The sequence below is a fragment of the Eucalyptus grandis genome, chromosome 11 (genome assembly GCF_016545825.1).
Source record: "Eucalyptus grandis isolate ANBG69807.140 chromosome 11, ASM1654582v1, whole genome shotgun sequence".
Classification (NCBI taxonomy): Eukaryota; Viridiplantae; Streptophyta; class Magnoliopsida; order Myrtales; family Myrtaceae; genus Eucalyptus; species Eucalyptus grandis.
Window position 1 is genome coordinate 32,744,921 of NC_052622.1, and position 20,872 is coordinate 32,765,792.

Sequence of the window (20,872 nt, forward strand, 5' to 3'; positions counted from 1 at the left end):
TTCATCTTGTTGTAGGGAGACTCGATACATTGCTTATTGTTTTCCATGGAGCAATGGTTCTAACCTAGTGAAAGAGATTATTGAAACATTATCGAATGTGTTATAGTGTTCTTGGAAGTGTTAGGGGATACGTGTGACTTAGGGCTATTGATATACGTTGGCTATAGATCAAATTAGATGGAGAGATTCTTTTTTTTTTTAACAAAATGACTGAAAAAAGCAATTATCATTAAGCATTATTTCTTCACATATAATATCTAGTTTTCCTTTCCTAATTTATTGAAAGTATTGCTCTCATCGAGATAAATCATCTTCATGATGAGAAGATGTTTTGGGTAGCAGTTATGCTAGGTGACATCGATATCTGGAGAAAGCCAATCAAAGTAGAGATTTTTTTTCCAAGTTCATCCACTAAGTTGGTGGGGATGCACAGTGGACATTATAAAAAGGATAGTTACACTACATCAGTCATGCAATAGATGCATAAAGTGCATGCATTCTCACAATTATATCATGCATTTTTCTATAAATGAGCATGCATCTCCTAATACCGAAACTTTTCCTTCAGCTGTCAGTCTCTTTAGGATTTATTGGCATCTTATTTTGAAGTTCCATGAAAGGAAAATAAGGAGAGCCCAAGATATATATTTTTCACAATTGAGTAGTCATCTCTTGGTTTATAAAACTACAAAACAAGTAGTGAAATTTTAAGCAATGAATTACAGTGTTGACACTATCAAATGAAAATGGACATTGAACTCTGCTTGATAAAACTAAGAAATTGAAATGTGGATATAACAGTTACTTATAAAACGTGGAATGTGAATATCATCCACTGCTTTAGCAACATAACCGATAATTTTGTAATTTCTACTGCTTATATATATTTTCTTCATGAAAGGGACTAAGTGACTCATTCCTTGCATGATTTTTAATGTTATCAAACATGCTCAATCTTCCTGAGTGCTCAATGTTTTGATCTTCGACAGTTATTGAGTCATCGAACAGGACTGAAGTTAATGTCTTCCTAAAATTCCAATGAAGCATGTTGACGATGTCTACTAGAATGACATGAAAAGAAAAACGAGCATCAGGGTCCACAAACTCGGATGTAGCATAAATATTAAGTTTTCTTGGAGCAGCTTAGCAGAAGGTCTGTAAACTATCTTCTTCCCATCATTCCTTCTAAAACATCACCACATCCACAGCAAGAAAGAGAATTCACCACAATATCACGCAACTTAGGTCTTTTACCAGTTACAGCAAGATTCCAAGTAAATCCAACAGAATGGGATGCAATATCTCGTTTGGTGTAGGCTGATTCCTGAAAAAATTTCCCCTTCTTGACATAGAGAGAAGTGCTTAGAAATTGTCCAATTTAGCGCGTATATTGGCCGGTGTAGGCTTCCCATGGCTGGAAAAGCAATTCAAATTCAGTGAACGGATGCTGCAAGAGTTCATGCATTGGTCAGCTGATGACTTCATAGGAATTTGGCAATTCATAGATGCTTGATGCCTTTCATTACTCAAGAAACATAGAACAAAACAAATAACTAGCCAGTCTATTTGAATGCTTCGAATTGTTGGTTGACAATTATATTTATCAAGGGGGAAAATATTGAAGCCGGCACTGACCTCTACTCGGGTGCTTTGAGGATGGTTGAAGTTGTGAACTTCAGATGCATTATCAGCCACTGTCTCATTTCTTTCAGAATAATACCTCTTCTGATCATAAGAACTTTCTCCTTCAAATTGAACTTGCACATCCATGTTAGGAACTTCGATGCCGCTTCCTCGATTTCCAGAGTCTTCGCTAGTTCCGATGGAGCAATTGGATGGTAGTCGGTCGTTCATATCGCTCTCTGTCCATTCCTTGCAAGGTCGATCCCCTCTATTGAGTCCTTGAAGCATCATCTTCTCCCTTGTTCTTTGCTTTGCTCTTTCCCTCGCCTTTGCCCTTGACTCTCTCCCCGTAGGGCGAAACACAGTCTTTCTTGATTGTTTGACCTTTCTCTTTTTTGCAATAGTCTCTTGTTGATTATCCTTAGCGATTCTGCCTATTTCAGGCATCATTTCACGCTCCGATCTGGAAGGAACGCTCATAATAGGAATGCTTTCGCGGTTCTTGGTCTTCTGAAGGCCTCTAGCTACTTCTTTAATGGCAGGTGTCGACTTCACTAGCAACCACTTGATGGTTTTGCTAGCTTTGTCGAGGCCGAGCATGTCTTGAAGATTGAAGAATTCACGCGCGACTTCAACGGACAACCTCATCCTCCGGTCTCTCATGCCTTGAGCGGTGTTGATCTTGCTGTGCCGATCTTTCTTCGACGACCTCTCCGTCGGAACAACCTGCTCAGCAGTCGCTTCGGGTTTCACTCCGGTGTTGTGTCCGATCGAATCGCCAGCAGAGAAGGTCATGAGATCCGTCATTTGGTGATGAGGGTTCAACGGTTGCTGCCCTTGTAACAAGAGATCGTGGTGAATCTGCAGAGAAGCACCGTCCTCGTTTTCATCATCGTTGAAAATGGAGGGAGAAGGCAAGCTGTAGAGAGAGAAAGGAAGGTCTTCTTGTCTGGAATCGAAGCTAGTGTCATGGAAGATGGGATACTGAAGGATCGGCCGTTCACTGGAGGATATGAGGTCAATGGTACTGTGGTTTGAGTGAAACATTGCGCATCATCAACTGTGACTGCAGCAAAGGCAAAGGGCCAGAAGGGTTAGGTTAGAAATTGAAGTTGACACGAGTGCCACATTGATTGAGATGCTTCATCTCTGTCAAAACTCAAAGTCACTGCAAGCACAAAAGACACAGCCCGGGAGTTGAGAAGGAGATGGAGTACATTTTCATATATTATAAAACATAAGATCTTGATATGCAACTACAGACATACTTTATCAGGTACAAGTGATGGAATTTTTTGCGTGGGAGTGTAAGAGAAAGAGATTTTATTAGCATAAAGGCACACATGTGTTTGCTGAGGAAGGGCGAGACAACTTCCGTTTTATAGTATTTTCATGTCGCTTTTTGTAAATTGATTCTGTAGGTTAATCTTTGTGTTTGACGCTCGGTTTTTTTTCCCTTAATAGCTGTAGTGGGCTCGTACTGATTACATCAAGAGAAAAGCTCCGAGAGGTTTTCAAAGATCAAATCAGTCACGTAAGAGCATGTATTGATTTGACTGGGGATAGGAAAAATAACACAAATAATTTTTGTGTATTGACTCGTTATGTAACATAGTTCTTAAATTTATAACTTGTTCCACGTGATTATTCAATATGATATCTGAATTTTTAGTACATATTTAAATTAGTTTATGAATTATATGGAAATGTTCATTGTTGATTTCAAATTCAAATTAATAAGATAATAATATTGAACATCTTCATATAATTCAATGATTAATTTCAACAAGTATCATAAGATGAATGATTATATTGAACAAATTAAAGTTTGAGAATCATTATAAATAAATTAAAAGTTTAGATATCAAATTATATATTGAAGTAAAATTGAAGAATCATTTCTATTATTATCTTTTAACGATAAATCAAATCAGAAAAGAAGCAAGAAAAGGGAAAACACTTGGGACCGCCACTATATGTGGTCATGCTCCTGATTCGATATATGGCATTTGTTAATGTCCTATCCGTTTATGTTTGTACGAGTGTGAGACATAAGAGAGAATGAGCGTGAGAGAGAGAGAGAGAGAGAGAGAGAGGTTTTTCTTTGGATAAGCACAGAAAGAGAGAGAAAGAGAGAAAGAGAGAGAGAGAGAGAAGGGGACTCATAGTCAAAGGGGACTGTCCTTGCCTAGGGTTGGACACAATCACGCGCAGAGAGAGATAACATGCACGTTCATGAATCTTCCCACAACAAGTCACTCCTTGTCACAAGGTGACATAGCACGTCTGACACATCTCTTTTCTTCTATCACTCACCCAATTCTCAAGCTCTCTCAACAAATTCTAGTCAAATTCTCTTAACCCAGTCTTTTGATGTGCACAGCCTGTACCGATTATTCACACAAAATGATTATGATAATCTCTCGTGACTTTTTTTTTTATTTTTTATTTTTTTCATATGATCTCACAAACTGTATACACATCTTAATCAAGTTATCTTAATCAAGTTATGGTGTTGAACGTTTGCATCGATTGGTGTATACAATTTGTGCTCGAGAATTGAGCCATTGGTCCAAACCTTGACATTCGTTCTCTGTCATTATCACACACATGGAATGTTATTGCATTGATTTTGTTGTTTGAGTGACGTCTTTTATGTTAATGATGTGCTTGGTCTATATGTACACACGGAGATCATATGTGATTACATCAAATGAGATTTACATATTTATTAACATGTAGACATGTGATCAAGATGCATATAATCCAAAATATGGAAATAATTAGGAAACCTTAAAACTTACCACAAGCGAAAGGATCGTTAATTGGCTTACTAAGGATTTCTCTTGTCCAAATAAAAGGAGGAGATGGATTATTTGCATAATTACTCTCTCCAAATGTACCATAATGATTTTATATTCGACTTGAAATGTTTGGATTTAAGATCACAGAAAGATCATCTTTTGGCATCTCTTATGTCTCACTGGTCTAAGGTTGGCGAGCCAACACTAGAGGTGCAACGCCCATCCACTAAAATATGCATACTACTACCATAAGAGGATTCGAATTCATGATCTCATGTTTTGAAATACCATCCTGATACCATTAGGTTACCATGACAGATGATTCGACTTACTTAACTTGTTAATAAGTTGACCTGCACAAGATGAAAAGGATACACGAAACTTATAGTTTTAAAATATTAAATATATGTTGTAAATTTCTTGAATCTTAACTTATGTATGAATCTAGATCACAACTCTAATCCACAATAGATTTAAGATTTGGTAAAAACTTTTCAATGTGAAATGACTTGTTTCATTTGCTAAACGAATGCTAGTTACATCATTTAAATAAAACAAATGAAGAGTACGTTTGTTTCACTTAAATATCATGATATAAGATAATATATTTCATGAAAATTTTCCTTTATTTAGTTTCTTAGAGATAGTGATTTTCTTGTTACCATGAAGGGAAGTTGTTTCCTTAAATCTACATTTGTTATTTTTAATTCATGAAAAATATTTTTCATTCTTCTTCTTCTTTTAATGTCAAATGTACGGTAAGGACATATTTGACATTTGATTTTAACTTTTTGAATTTCTATGCATCATATTTGACATTTTTTGCCATTCCATTTCATCAATCCGTTGTATATCTCTTCAGACCAACCATTCCTCTCTCTCTCTCTCTCTCTCTCTCTGTGGGATCGAAAAAAATCCTCAAGGACCTTACCGATGACCTTTGCCATGAACACCAAACCTCCTCAAATTTGGTCTTTGCATCGTTCTGCTTCGAATGATCAACATAGTCCTTCAGTTGCAGTTGCTTACTCCATTCGATTCATCACTTTCCATGCTCTTTTGCCACCGTGGTTAGCTCTCTTTCCATTTATTCATGCCGCAATCTCTCTTTCTCTCTCTCTCTCGTCAGAGGGATATCACTACAAGGACCACATATATTGCTAGACACCACGGTTCTCTCTCACGGGTTGCTTTCAAACAGCAGATAATAACTACGAAGAAAAGACGAGGGTGAATTGTGATTGGTTCGTCATTTTGTAGTGATGTGTGATGGTGATAGTGCGAGCGTAAAACCCCTTCCAGTCGTTTTTACTTTATTTTCTTTTTAGTGCTTTCCTTTCAACTTCGTGTGAAGTATCTCTGCCTTTACCAACAAACGCCCCTTCAGCTGTCGTCCATAAGGATATGCTTGTGGTCTCAATCTTGTTCGGGGCTTCTGCAATACCATCCTCTTACAAAGAAAAGACATCATTGAAGGGACACCTGTCTTGGATCTTCAGGGTGAGAGGGGATGAACCGTTTTCCAAATGTAGTATGGCTTTTGGGTTTCGTGCTTTGCACTCACTCCTCATGCAGTAAGCTATACATAGTTTGTCCATTTATGCTCGTTCTTATCTTCTTGCCTGCGAGCTCTTGCAATTTGAAGAGTCTTAAGTGCTTTTCATAACTGATTTTAAAGTATTTGATCCGAGCATTCGATGAACAAAATTCCACTAGTATATTTCAACGGTACGCATGGCCAGATCTCCTAGATTTCAACGGGATCATATTACATCGATTTGTAGTCTCTTTCACTCGTTCTCTAATCGAGCTTTTCGAGCAGGTCGGCTGCAGATGAAAACAAACGTGTGTATGATTTGCCAGCGAATGTACTTGTCTGGAGGAGAGAAGTCGCAACGTGACAATAGAGACTCAAGAGTCATTAGGGTTTGTCAGAAGTTTCTGGCCGTAATGAAACCAGCCACAAGCTACATTATTTGGCCAAGTTTGAATCTGTACTCTAGCCGCTTTCAATGTGACAAAACAACGCGCGCGCATATATATATATATGTATAAGGCACATATGGAGAGAGTTGATTCGTTGTCGTACGTTGTTGATCCACTATCTGAAGATGTCCGGATGGGAAAGGAAATGGCCCACGTGAAGAAAAGCTGTCTCTATTTTTATCCGATCTCCTTAGGTTAAGGGGAACGCACAAGTGGTCTCTCATTATGTTTTGTGATTTCATTAGATTGCTCTTGAAGATATTCCGTTTTTAATCATTGGGATGGATGACATAAGTGGATAAGAATGACAGCAAATGGTTGCTTAAGCTAAAGTTCAACAATTATATTGCATATTGAGCGAATGGTCCATAAGTTTTGCAATAATCTTTGAGCTAAAGTTTAAGGCCATTTATGTCATCTACTCTTTTCTTTTCTTTTCTTTTTGACATAAATAAGATAAGATAACTATATAACAAAGTAGAGTGCATTTACACGTTGGTTAACATGAATAATTGATTAAAAAACAAACATATCACACACGGTTGTTTCCATGTTTTCTTTTTTATACCTTCAGTGATTCGGGATTTTCTCTTCAAAAGATCGTTACAATGAGCTACTTTTTGAAAGCTCTCTTTTAATTCAAAATCACAAGGATATATTAATACCGAGCTTTCTAGAAGAAATTAGAGAGGGGCTAACGAAAGAAGGATAGTGGGGAAAATCCTCTAACTTGGGAAAAACCTCCATACATGATATTTTCACCTCGCTGGGCTCCTTGAGGGCGCCTAAAAATCAACATGAAAACTTTGTTAATAACCCTAATAAGGTTATGTAAATCATGGGATTTGCTCGAGATTCTTTCTAACAGAGCATGCGAATTTAACACAACACTACGTCATCTAGCTCCAGACCAATATTTCTCAATCGCTGTTTTGCTCAAGAGAGCAATGTCCTTCATTTCTTACCTTGCTTGGTCCTCTCTTTCAAGATAGGAATGACAACATGGATCAAACGCCTCATTGTCTGTACCATCGTATGAATATGGATATTTCCCTTTTGCCTAGAGTAGGTAAACAAAAGAAGCTGAAATAATGGAGCCTATCGACATGTGAACATGGATATACCATCGTATGAACATGGATATTCCACTTTCACCTAGAATAGGTAAAAAAATTTGGCCATATACTAAAGCCTATGGACATGTGGAGCTATATTCGTGGAAGAGAAAGCAAAAAGCTGCTGTTCTGTACGTAAGAATATGGAATTTTTTTCTCTTTTGTTAATTTTTGAATAATGATTGATAACACTATTATTTTGGAAATAATTTCTTTTCATAATAATATTTTTCTATTTCTATTTCTCGGAATAATTTCTCAATAAAAAAATGCGTTTGGTAACTATATAAAATTTATATTATTGAAATAGAAAAGGAATGGAAATACGTTTGGTATGATTCACAGAATTTTTTATAATGTAAAATTTCTTTTAATTTTTTTTCTTATTCTTCCTTATTGCCACCACCGCCTATCGTAAATAATTGCTGACGCCGCCCGCGTGGGTGGTCGAAGGTCATTGATCAGTGATGGCGGCATCGGTGGCAGGCAACGACGGTTGGCGGTCATCAATTAGAAGTGGCGACAGCGATAATGGCGAGCATCAATGTCGGTGGTCATTGGTTGGTAGCAGTGGCGGTCGCCGACAGTCGTCGGTTGGCTGGAGGTGACAGTTGGTTGATGGCAGCAAGCGGCGACAATTGGCAATGGTTGGTCAGCTAGTGGCAATAGTCAATCGGCAACAACGGTCAACCAACCGACAAGTGGTGGTCAATAGAGGTTGGCCGACCACAAGCAACAACAAGGGGTGGTGGCGGCAAAGAAGAAGAAAAGAGAAAATAACTTATGTTTAGAAATTATTCCCGAGAACAAAAAAATTACTTTTTTTCTACTTCTTATTTCTATTCCAAATTTGTTCCACTTTTTATTACAGAGAGTAGAAAAATTAATCAATATTACCGAATGGATTTCTGTTTTTTTTTTTTTTCAGAGAACGAAAGAATAGAAATGGGGAGAAATAGAAATGTTACTAAACAGAGTTTAAGTCTAAAAAGAAATATCAAGTAGAAAAAATATCAGCATAAAAATTGATAACTCAATAAAAAAGTTGGTAAGGTTTTCCAAAAATAAATAGATTTTGATAAGTAACTCAAACAAGAATTAACGCAACAAAATTATTTGGTGCCCCGGTGAAAGAAAACTTGTTAGTTACTTTATTGAAGTATGGAAATTCATGTAAATTTGTAAATGAAAAGAAGAGTTGATAAGTTAAGAAAACAAATATAGATATGTAAGTAACTCATATGAGAGCTAGTAACCCAAAAGTTGTTGATAACTAAATCGGATTGTCGATACTCAAATAGAATTTATTAAGTTGTTGGTAAGGTTGATGCGTTGGTAAGAAAGGCGAATAGAAGTTGATAAAAGATAAGTTGGTAATTTACAAACGGTCAAAGAGTTCGTAATTTCCCTAAAGCCTCGCTAAGTTATCAAAACCAGATAACCGGTAACTGTCTTCACTGACAGTTTTTTGATATCTAGTATTTACCAACTTTTTCAAAATTTACCAGCACGTAAAAAAGATCTTCTTCATGGGAACTGAGTAGTAAAATTGTCCGACTAAAGAGAGAAAAGGCAGAGATTGAAGTGTAGGTTATTTTCCTTTTTTTTTTTTTCCTGGTTATTTAATCGTGGCTCCTACATCCTTTTTTTTTTTTTTTTTTTTCATTCGGTGGCTCCTACATCATAAATAATATTTTTTTTTTCCTAAAGATCCTATATGATTAATTACAACAAGGCTAGCCATGGTATTTGCCCTGCTTCGAAAAATTTATGATTTCATTAGTCTTATTTTAGTGGGTTTTTTGTTAAAAATAGGGTAAGGGATCCAAGCCCATACACAAATGCCATTGACTGGGCCATTGGACAAAAATACTCAGTGGGCCTTTGCGCTCAAAACAATGTCAACAGTCATATCATCGCGACGAAAATTTCGTCTTGGCCAGAGTTTCGGTGAGATGGTTTGTAAAAGAATGGACCAATTTTGCTGACCATTACAAAAAGGAAACGGAAAGAAGGAAGAAGAAGGATGAAAGGCATGGTAGGGAAAAAATCAGTGCAAAACTATAAATGAGAATGACGGGTGAAAGTGTGTTTATGATGCGTGGCCATTGAGATTTGTTACATTGATCGACCACTAAGTTTTAGTTTCTCATTTAACTCAATTTTTTTAAAGTATATTTTCCAATCTTATCTAGATATATGGCTATTGAGGTTTGTTACAACGACTTACGATACATGGGCATCGGAGCTGATTTGACTATCCTCATCGCGGTCCTCCGCTATCTCGTTCATAGAGACAGCGTTGGAATCGTCGATGACGACAACTAGTGAAGCAAGAATCCTTGTGGAGGACACGAGCTCTTAAGGGGCAAGGGTGAAGATGGCGATGGAGAGATTGAGGGTCGACAACCCATATCTCAATCACTACAAGACATGTTAGTGGTAGCACGAAATTCCTTCGCCCCCCATCTCTCTATTGTGGCCTCAAAAATCTATAGATCCGTGCCACTGTGTATAAGGGATGCTGGTGGGTGGTTTTCGATTGCGATGGCCCCCATGGCAGCAGCAACTCTCAGTTCTAGAGTTTTCTTTGAATTTTCTAATTTTAGTTTCTTATTTAACTTGACTTTTTTATCTATTTATTTTTCAATTTTATCTCGAAGCATATCAAACACTCGATAGTATTAGATACGCTAACATCGCTATCTGGTAATTATTTTTTTAACCTACTTTATTTAATCATAACTCAGTCCTTATTCCAATTGCCAATCATAATTTTTTTTTTTTTTTTTTTTTGCCTCTTCCCTTGTTTTCAAGTATCTCAAGAAATATGGATAACATCGCTAAATCAATGTCTTCATTTCAAAAACCCGATCCCTCGTGGAACATGCAGGGGACATGGCCATGCGAATCCATTCAATAGTTTCTTTCTTTTGAGATCTTTCGGGGGGTCTTAGTGGGGCCTACTTCTATAGCCGGAAATTTGAGATTATTCAAATTGGCCTCCTCGATACAGACATTCCATGATTCCTAAATTACCAGGTCTCGTGTCGCGTCTGATGATTTTTGTTTCCGTGTTTTACTAGATGAGCAGTAGAGGTCAGGAGTCGATCTTGAGTTGGATTCGAATATATATATATGTATATATATAGACTCACGAGTGGGCCCACTTTATCGACCGAGTGTATTCATCAAAACCTCCGTCGGACTGCAAATCAACGTGCGATCTCCACTTGTCGTCTCGTGGTAGGTGGACCAAAAATAAAAGGAAATGAAAAGAAAGGGATAAGTGGGGCCCAAAATTTAAAGATAAGTCTCATTGATTGAAAGAGAGAACTGGAAAATTTAATAATTTGAATGATTGCCTTCCGTTGTACCGTTGCTTGTCGCGCCGCCCCTCATGAAACGAAATGAAGCGATTGAAGCAGATGAGCTCGTGCGAAATCTTGCGGTTCCAAACACGGCGTGACGGCGTCCGAGAGAGAATATTCGAACTCGATGCAACGTGACGGAGTTAGAATTGTATGATAATAAGGGCGATGTGACAGCTATGTTGAGATTAATACGAAATGCACAAATGAATAGTCCGTTAATAAAAACGATATAATCTGAAGCATAACAAAAAGAATTTATATCGATTAATGTCCCCACAGTAAGTTTATGTCAAGCTAGGGACTTTCTTTCATAAAATTTATGTGGAGTCTGAGTCATATTCTCACGTTATGTTAAGGATTATCGCCTGTATATAAATTGACACATTTTAAATCATTTTCTAAAATAGAAATTCTAATGATCATGTGAAACTCACAAATAAGAGGACACGACGCTGGAAAATCCATTGAGATTGCCTTGGAAATTCAAATGAAATGCAACCAAAAATTTGGGAAAGACCATAAAAGAAAATTGAGGCCTCGCACAATTACGGAGAAACGATGAACCCACTTGAAATCTCACCCTTGAACCCATCATCAATCCACAAAGTATGTTGCCATCTTTGTCGAAATGGATAAAAGTAAAGCTGAGAATATAATACCACGCCACAACTTTCAATACTGTATGGATGTGTTGTTAGGATTTGACCTTCTTTGATATATCCAATGAATCAAAAGTTTGGTGGTGGGCCAGTTGGAAAATAGATTTGTAATGAATGACATGTGTCCTCCCTTAAAGAGGGGCTTTATGTAGTGGGAAGCTCGATGAGGCAGCGGATGTAGATTGATTGGGGACTAAAAAGTCTCATTTCAATCTCTTACTTATAAATTTGCCTTTAATAAGCACTATCGACAAACATGACCCATTGCCTTCCATTTTTCCTTTTGTGAGATGTAATTTGTAGTGGATTTAGTTATTGGATTACGTGTGTACCATGAATTCCCTCTCCATCGATCATGGTATACACTATAAAATGTTTCCTGCTTAAGCAAGTACCACTATATGAAAAATTGATCTAACCTTTTTAAGAGACCCAATAGTTAAATAGACAAAAGGAAGTTGACTTGGAACGGCTTTTTTTTTCAATAATGGAAAACTTCACCGGTAGGTAAATTCGAAATCATGGAATTCTCCACTAACCCAACCAGTCAAAAACTCCAAACACGATATCGTTTTGATTTTGTCTTCATTGAGCCAAATTATAGGTTTTCAATGGTATTAATTTTATATATTACGAAAAAATTAATGCACCAATGATCTCAAAATATTTCAAATTCAATTTCTCATACCATCTCTTTTGAACACAAGTCCGCTTCACTATTTTTTCGATCCATGATTGTTACAAAAAAAGAGTGGCTAGAATCACAAACTATTCAGAGAATTGAGTTTTATCGAAGGGAGGAATCCAATGAACGGACGGGAGCTGGTGGGGTAAAGACCGATTAGAAAAGTCATTAAGAATTTCGCGAGCTTTAATCTCACGCAAATGGGCTCACTTTATTCTTTCCCGGGGTCCAATTCAAAATTTTTAAAAAAATAAAATAAAAATCCCAACTTCTCTTCTTTTCTGTGGGCTGATGAAAGATCGACGCGGAAACCACCGAAACTTCGCACGTGGCGCCGCACGTGCCTCCGCAAAAGCCGTTTCATTCGGGACCCATCAGACGGACAGTGGCTCGCTAGTGCCTACTCTACCTCCACTACTACTGGTGCTGCTGCTCTGTGCAGCTGTGGGAAATCCAACATGTCTTGTCCTCGGTCTTCTCGCCTAACTCGACACGCCTAACTCCTCTCGTTAACTTCCCGCGTCGTCTTCTAACCATATCCTGTCCCCAAGCTCGATCCTGGCCGTCCGTTCCTCCACGTCACCGCGAGAAAAGAAAAAAATCTCGCTAAAAAATCAACTTGCAACGCCACGTAGCAACGATTTTTTTTGTTTTTTCGGGGGGGGCGACGACCGACGACGGAGGATAAATCTTTTTTGGGGGTCGGGAATGCAAATTGATTTGAAAAACGACACGAGAGGGTCTCTTTCTGGCCGAAAGCGAACGCGTTGGTAATGCTTCCTGGACTCGAATGGAAAGGGACGGCGAATCCGGTCCGGGAAACGGCCCGCCGGCCGAACCGGTTCGGTGGAGCGGCCCGGTTTTGGCGGTAGCGTCAGCTTTACTTTGCCGTGAGAGGAAAGCCATGTATGAGAGAGAGAGAGAGAGAGAGAGAGGGAGAGGGAGGGAGGGGGTGACGAATGCTCAGTAAATGCGTTTTGTTTTACGTCAATCAATAAGAATCGGAGAAGAAACGAATCCCGCAGTGAATGCGTAACAGAAGAAACCCAAAGCGATCGGCCGGCGAAGGAGAGAGAGAGAGATTGGAGAGGTCGAGGTTTCCGTCCTTCAATGGCGCTCGCACTGGCTTCGTTCGATCGCTGAGGCAGGGAGAGGGGGGAGCGATTCTCGCTGGTTAGGGTTGAGCCTTCTTCTTCTTCTTCTGCTCTCGGTTCATGAATTGGTGAGGGGGAAGGGGACGGACTGAGGCGGGGGAAAAGCAGCAGCAGCGGCGGCGGCGGCGGCGGCGGCGAAGGGATGATGAGCTGGCGAAGGGTGTTGAAGTCCGTGCTGGCGCTGGTGGCGCACGGCCTCCTGCTCGCCTTCACCCTCCTGCTCCTCCTCAAGCTCGACCGCGGCGTGCGCTACTCCTGGTGGTCAGTTCTCTGCTGATTTCGCTGTTGATGATCCGTTGGGTCCATGGTTTCGACGATCGTTTTAGTTTCTTGTTATCTGAGGGTCTGTTGATTGAGTCGTTGTGTGTCGAAGGTATTTTGATTGTGTGATTGATTGATTGGGTCGGAGCTGCGGCGTTCTCGTTACTTTTCTGGGAAAGGAAACTTTTTGCTTTTCCTTTCCTAAATTCTCTGTGGTCCGCGAAAATCTTGTTGGTATGATCTGCAGTCTCTTCCTGACAGTGACTTGGATTGGATTTCATGAAGTCCTGTGTTCTATTGATACTTGACCGAGCACGCGCATTCTTGTCTGCCAAATTAAGCCTAAAATTTTTCCAAAACGGAAAAGCAATCCAGAACTCGATTTTCCTTTTTATGATTTCGGCACTATGTTAAGGCCCTTGTCAGTTCTTCCCACTTGTCATTGAGAATTGGCGATCTTGAAATGTGAATATATTGACGGAAAAGGCAAAAAGTAGGAAATTTTGAGAGGGCGATAATCAATCTACAGTGCGTAAGCCATTAATCTTCTGAGCATCGGAATTGTGTTACTTTTTAGTTCTCCAATATTGGATGTCATGCAAGACTGGAGAAACCGGTGATTGAGCATGCTAAATTAAGTTTTTGAAGATGCAGATTTGTCAGGAGCATGATGTGTGATCACACCTCTTGGTGTCCTTTGGAAATCCTGTAGCATCTATGTGCATTGAAATGTCTTCAACATCGCTTTTTCGCTGTTAACTTTTTTTCTTTTTTGACAGTAATATGAGGGTTAACACGAGCTCGCTTTGACATGCAGGATAATCTTTTTCCCGCTTTGGGTATTTCATGCTGTTGTTGCAAGAGGGAGATTTTCATTACCAGCACCGTCAGTTCCTCATAATCGTCATGTAGGTGTAATAGAGCTTCCAAAACTGTGGTTGTTTCTGCCCTGCTCATCCCATCTATATCTGTTATTATGTCAAAATTTAATCTTGTAGCAAGACTGGACTTTAATGACTTTTCTCTCTTTGGACAGTGGGCCCCTTGCCATGCCATTGTGGCGACACCTTTGCTTGTTGCATTTGAATTACTTCTTTGTATATATCTGGAGAGCGGTTATGGTACAGTCTACCTTCTTTGCATCATTGGTTTGTTAGACTTCAGATTATCATATGTTTTTTCAGTTTTTCTGAACTGCCATGCCCAGTCAGTATTGCTTACTTCGTGTATCTGTCAAGATCTACGCAAGGAATATTGTGCTGTCTCATTCTTTCTACGGTTTCCCCATGCTTTTCTGTTGTTTTGTGGATTCTTCAGATGATTCCCTCCATTCTCTTTTTATTTGAAAGAGTGGGCTATTCCTGAGAATTAAGAACTGTCAATTTGAGTTATAACTGATCTCATTCATTTTCTCTTTCCTTTCTTGTGCAGTTCATAGGGATCCTGCTGTGAACTTGAAGATAGTCTTTCTTCCTTTGTTGGCACTGGAAATAATTATTCTTATTGACAACTTTAGGTATGTTCTGTTGCGATTGTTTATTTATGTCACTATCGATGGAAGACTGCTATACGTTTTCTTTTTCTTTAAAGTGGTTTATTTTAATTTCTTTTTGAGCAATAGATGTTCTCTCTTTTTGGCTTGTGCAGATCAATAAGATGGATAATTGCACGATCAACTAAGAAATGAAGTCGTCATTATAATTATTTTGGTGTTATGATTGAAATTGTAGAAATATTGCTGGGATAGTTCTAAGGTTTGCATAAGATGATCTGCATGCTTATATGAACTAATTTATACAGACTTGGAGGAACAGAATGAGAATCTGGATTGCTGCTAGCATATGCACTTGGGTGTTCTTATAGGCACTGTCTTACCTTATTGTTTTGTTGAAAAATCAATTGTTATTCAACTGCGTTAATCAGCAAATATGTCTGTTTAATCTTTATGTCGAATTCTCTCTCTATGCAGATAAGGCATATTAACTGATAGTTCAAAAACTACTGAATGATTAGCGAGAAAAATGTCATGAGGTATAAATACGCTATATACCTGTGACGCGAATGGTGATATTGATGAATTCATCATTTTTCTCTTCCTGCACCATCAAATACAATCTCACTGGAACTGATGTTGGAGTTTGTTAGTCTCTCCTCCTGTTGGTTTACTTTTTGAAGTTCTTTCAACCATCATGAAGTCACAAGTATTCGGTGCTATAGCCTATAGAACTCTTTGGAGTTTAGGTCTCTGGAAGCCTTTTCCTCCCATGCCTAGTGCAGTAGCAGTTTGCTGAACCTCATGTCTGATAGTTAGCTTAACTTCTATGGTTCACAGGATGTGCAGGGCTCTGATGCCAGGGGATGATGAAGGCATGACCGACGAGGCAATATGGGAGACACTTCCTGTAAGTTGTTTTAATTTGGTGAAAATATGAATAACCTATACCTGGATGCTGGAAAGCTATTTGTTGATACGTGCTTTATATTGTCTTTTGCCATATCTGTCATTCTGATTGCTCAGACAATGGTTTTTCTTATTTTTGAAGTGCTACCTGTTACATTTTCTGGGATGTTGGCATTAAATTTATGAAGGGATGATGTCTGGTAGAATAACACTTTGGATGGCATACTATGGCAAAGTGTTGGGGGTGTTTAGTGGGACCACCATTGTATCTGAAATTTTTCCTAAACAGGGCATTGACCCGTCTCTTTTCTCAAGCGTTTTCACTGTTTTATGCTCTCCGGTGCCCTTTTTTCTTTTCATACTTTAAGAATTGATTACTGATGAGTTGTCAATCTTTTTGCTGACAGCACTTCTGGGTTGCAATCTCCATGATCTTCTTTCTCGCTGCCACAGTCTTCACCCTGCTTAAGCTGTGTGGTACATTAAGCTAAATTTTCGTCAATCTTTTTCTGGGTAACTTCCAATTAGAAGTGGTTCTGGTGATGAAAGTTGATGCTTAGTTACATAGTGAGAGGTGCTCATCCCACTTATTTATGTGGAGTTTGACAGGGAATTGTTGTAAATGTCCTAAGGGTCCTGTCAAAACATATATGATTGTCTTTCGTCACAAGTTTTCCATGCATGCACTGGAAAAATATGTAGTGAAGCTTTGTGGTTGTGATGTCTTTTTCATTAAAATGTCATTAAGGATGTTTTACTTGTCCTGTATCTTTATCTGCTTTTTCTGCATATATCTTTTTTGATATCTACAATCTTCGTATTTGAACCAAACTATGCTTTTTTTGTTCAAATTTAATTCAACCTGCAATTTTCCATGGAGCTAATATCTCCTGTATTGTTAGTGCAGTTTAAGTTGATCCTCTGCACTTTCTACTTGACAGTAATACTAGACAAGTGTTTGTTGCTGAGTTTTTTTTAAAGAAGTGGTAATTTCCCTAGTGTGATAGTCACCTCTCCAGTTTTGACATAGAGAAGGACTCAACAGAAGGGATTTTTGTTGTCTGGATTCAGATGATTTACAAATTAGTAATAGTATCATAGCTAAGATTACTGGCATTTGCATCTTCTGAAAGTGCAACTTTCAATTAGTTTGACCATTTATGTGTCTTCTCAAACATCTTGTAATCTCAAGCAAATTTACAAATGTTAAGGGCAAAATAGGGAAAGTGGCTTTAAGGTACTAAGATCACTTAACTGCTTAATCTGAAGAACCAAAGAAGTTGGAAGGCTGCCTATGTAACCTTCCAAAATCTCCGTGTTAACCTTTTGTTTCATTTTGTTCTTAGGAGATGTCGGTGCTCTTGGCTGGTGGGACTTATTTATAAATTTCGGGTACATACTTGTCAATCTCTTAAATATTTTATGGTTCTGACTTTACTGTACATCTGGAGTTCGGCCCCAGCTATTCGATGTATGTAGCACCCAGTTCTTTAGATTCTCAGCGAATTATAGTTCAGCGTTTTCCACTCATCCTGTTGAATTTTGATTCTTGGAACATACAATCTCCTCTTGTGAAATAAATCCAAATGTGAATGTTGATACCGTTTTCCGAGCTTTGTGCTTGTTTGCTCCTCAACTGAACATCTATGTTCCTGTGAGTTTTGTGACAGAAGATCAGGTAACATTGCCTTTTTCTGCAGCATTGCAGAGTGCTTTGCCTGCCTTGTTTGTACTAAGTGGTCTAATCCCATAATACATCGAAATTCTCGCATAAGGGATCCCAGCTCGTCTTCTGCAACTATCACATATCTTGACTGGAACAGTGGCTTAGTAGTTTCATCAACTGAGAATCAGAATGAGGATCGACTATGTGGCTTGCCAGAAATTGGTGGCCACATTATGAAACTTCCAATTATTGGTTTCCAGATCCTTCTTTGTATGCGCTTAGAGGTGTGTACACATATTGTTATAGACAATAAGTATTTGACATACTCTCTGTTTTCTTTTTAGACAATAAGATGTTATGACATGATATTGCAACACTTTCTATTGACAGTTTCTTTATTTGTTATAAATTTCAGGGAACACCTTCTGCTGCTAGACATATACCACTCCCAATTCTTTTCTCTCCACTGTTCCTTTTGCAAGGTACTGCTGTACTATTTGCTGCTTCAAGGTTAGTGGAGAGAATAATTCTTCTTCTGCGGAGTGGTGCTGGTGCTGGAAGATACTTTATATTTTCGGCAAGAGTTCATGACTGTCTAGCATTCCTGCACCATGGTTCCCGGTAATGATATGTTTAACTGAAAGATACCATGCAAGCCATTGGACAAATAAAATGTGATCATCTGCTTTTGCAAATTATTCTTATTGCATGTGTTACACCTGTTCATCAGGCTTTTGGGATGGTGGTCAATTGATGAGGGAAGCCGTGAGGAGCAAGCCCGGCTTTTCCAAGAGGGCGCTTCTGGGTAGGTTTTAACCTCTGCATTTCAATGTCCTCTTTGACTTGTTTTGTTTTCATTCTAGTGCTTTCACAATGCACTGTTTTTATGGTGTTTTCTTTTCCATTGGCCCGCACTTTTATCTCTGCAGCTATAACACCTTTTGTGGTTATCCACCGGAAGTAGTGAAAAAAATGCCTAAAAGGGATCTAGCTGAGGAGGTATGGCTCTCAGTCCTCCTTTCTTTGATATAATTACATTAGTAAGAATATCTTATTTTGAACTGCTGAAAACAGTCCACATCGTATTTGTTGAAATAAGGAGTGACCATCGCACCTTTTCAGGTTTGGAGACTTCAAGCAGCTTTAGGTGAGCAAACAGAAATCACTAAATTCAGCCAGCAGGAATTCGAAAGACTTCAAAATGTAAGGGCTTATCAATTGTTATTTTTCTGCCAGATTTTCTGTGAACTATGATTAGTTGCAACCATAGACTTTACCAGGGCTCGTAATTTAAGTATCTGCATCTACCATAGATGTACGTGAAAGGCGATGCCTTCAGTAGCTTCAATCACAACCAGAACATTTCAGGAATTTCTTGTTTTCACACGAATCTTTACATCTTTAGAAGACTGATAGCTGGGCATTCATTCATTAAGAGGGTTTTAAGTCTGCAAAGTCAAGCTTATCCCCTTGGCATCGTCCAAAAGCAGCAAATTGAAACATCCCCTGCACCACTCACTGCCGTTTTAGGCCAAAAAGATATGTTGACTTTTGTACTTTAGGGAGAACCCTCCTCCCAATTGCTCATTTAATTTGGATTGGGGCGCCGGCATTATGGATCATATAAGCCTTGGCTCCTTTACGATGAACTCACTGATTACTGGAGTTGATACGATGTGGGACAGTGGAATTCTCATTTGTCCTTAGGTTTTTCATAAATGTGGAAGAAGAAACCTTTGCTGATGACTATTTCAATGTGTACTGGATGGATTTACAATTACTGCAATCTAATCTCATAAGTTTTTTCTTCATAATTTGGCAGGAAAAAGTTTTGTGTAGGGTTTGTTTTGAGAGAGAAATTAGCATCGTACTGCTTCCCTGTCGTCACCGTGTTCTTTGCAGGTATGGTTATGTAAATCGGGGCAGTTTAAAGTTCCTTTCGGTTATTATAACTCCATATAGTGAATTTTCTCTCTTGTTTCTCCTATCAAGGTTTGTTTATCTCTATGTTGTGCAGTGCATGCTGTGAGAAATGTAAGAAGTGCCCAATTTGCCGTGTTTCCATAGAGGAGCGGTTACCTGTATATGATGTTTAGGTATAATCCTGCAAATCGCTTTTCTCCCTTATTATCTGATTTTCTTTTTATATAAATCAGCTGGAGTGGGGCTAGAAAATTTCTTAACCATCACTGATGTTTATAGGGATACTTTGTAGACGGTGTTACTGGTTTGAGTAAACATTAGTGAATTTTCAGAATACAATATTCAAATAATGTTTTTGTTTTGTTCCATGTATCTTTAATTCGAAATTGTAAATGCTCTGTACTTGTATCGTAAGTTCTGTTTACAGGTTTTGTGCTTGACTGCTTCAGCGCTACATTGTATAAATTGCATAAGCTTGTATAGATTTGTTTAATCCTAACGAGCCAAGGTTGTTTGCTGCTCGTGCCACATTCTTTGTAATTTTCAGCGTGTTTGCGTGGCAAATATTACATCTCTACTAATGCTATTGATGTCACGTGACATCCTTTTTTAGTGAAAATTATCCAAAAAGTCTTAAATCTATAATACGGTGGCAAATTTTGTCTAAAATCCTTTAATTGTGCCAATCCAGTTATAAATTTTTTGACAACTTGCTAATTTAGTACTAAGTACTTCAATTATGTCAATTAAGTTTTTCCGATTAATTTTGGCCAAATAACGGTAATGATGGTAATCTAGTCGGCGTCGATTATTTTATGTGACACGGTTGGTACTTACATGGATAATTTTTAATTTTTTTTAAAAAAGAGTTTTTAATTAATATTTATTATTTTATTATTTTTTTCTCTTCTTACATAGGGTTGGCGACCTTCATTGGCCATGTGTGAGGGCTATGAAGCCCTCATTGTGGTTGGCGAGGGAGTTGTGAGCCTTTGCCCACATTGCGAGCCATAGTGAGTGTTGCGGCCCTCATTGTGACTGGTTAGGGCTGAAGCGGGATGCGGTGCCCTCGTGGGCCACAGTAAGGGTTGTGACACTCACCTGTTGTTGGCGAACGCATAGTGGTCTTCAATCCTATGTAAAAAGAGAGGAAAAAAAAAGAAAAAAGAAGAAGAAAAAATCAATAAATAATTCGAAGACTGTCACCTAAATTGGCTGACA

At 38.4% G+C, this 20,872-nt stretch overlaps 2 protein-coding genes across 2 annotated transcripts; one reads left to right on the forward strand and one right to left on the reverse strand.

The window, feature by feature from the left end:
* Positions 1-1,096: 1,096 nt before the first annotated feature.
* Positions 1,097-3,028, reverse strand: LOC104426101 (transcription factor CYCLOIDEA). Its single transcript, XM_018865046.2, has 3 exons — positions 2,892-3,028; positions 1,636-2,791; positions 1,097-1,447 (listed from the first exon to the last, which is right to left on the reverse strand). The coding sequence occupies exons 2-3, from the start codon at positions 2,668-2,670 to the stop codon at positions 1,379-1,381; spliced, it is 1,104 nt and encodes a 367-aa protein (XP_018720591.2). The 5' UTR covers positions 2,671-2,791; positions 2,892-3,028; the 3' UTR covers positions 1,097-1,378.
* A 10,133-nt stretch (positions 3,029-13,161) lies between these two features.
* On the forward strand, positions 13,162-20,153 carry LOC104427775. Its single transcript, XM_010040815.3, has 14 exons — positions 13,162-13,661; positions 14,479-14,569; positions 14,698-14,782; positions 15,093-15,177; positions 15,994-16,063; positions 16,470-16,539; positions 17,409-17,454; positions 17,763-18,012; positions 18,144-18,349; positions 18,459-18,533; positions 18,658-18,727; positions 18,851-18,931; positions 19,551-19,630; positions 19,746-20,153. Exons 1-14 carry the CDS (start codon positions 13,543-13,545, stop codon positions 19,822-19,824), a joined length of 1,407 nt encoding a protein of 468 aa, XP_010039117.2. The 5' UTR covers positions 13,162-13,542; the 3' UTR covers positions 19,825-20,153.
* The last annotated feature ends 719 nt before the right edge of the window (positions 20,154-20,872 follow it).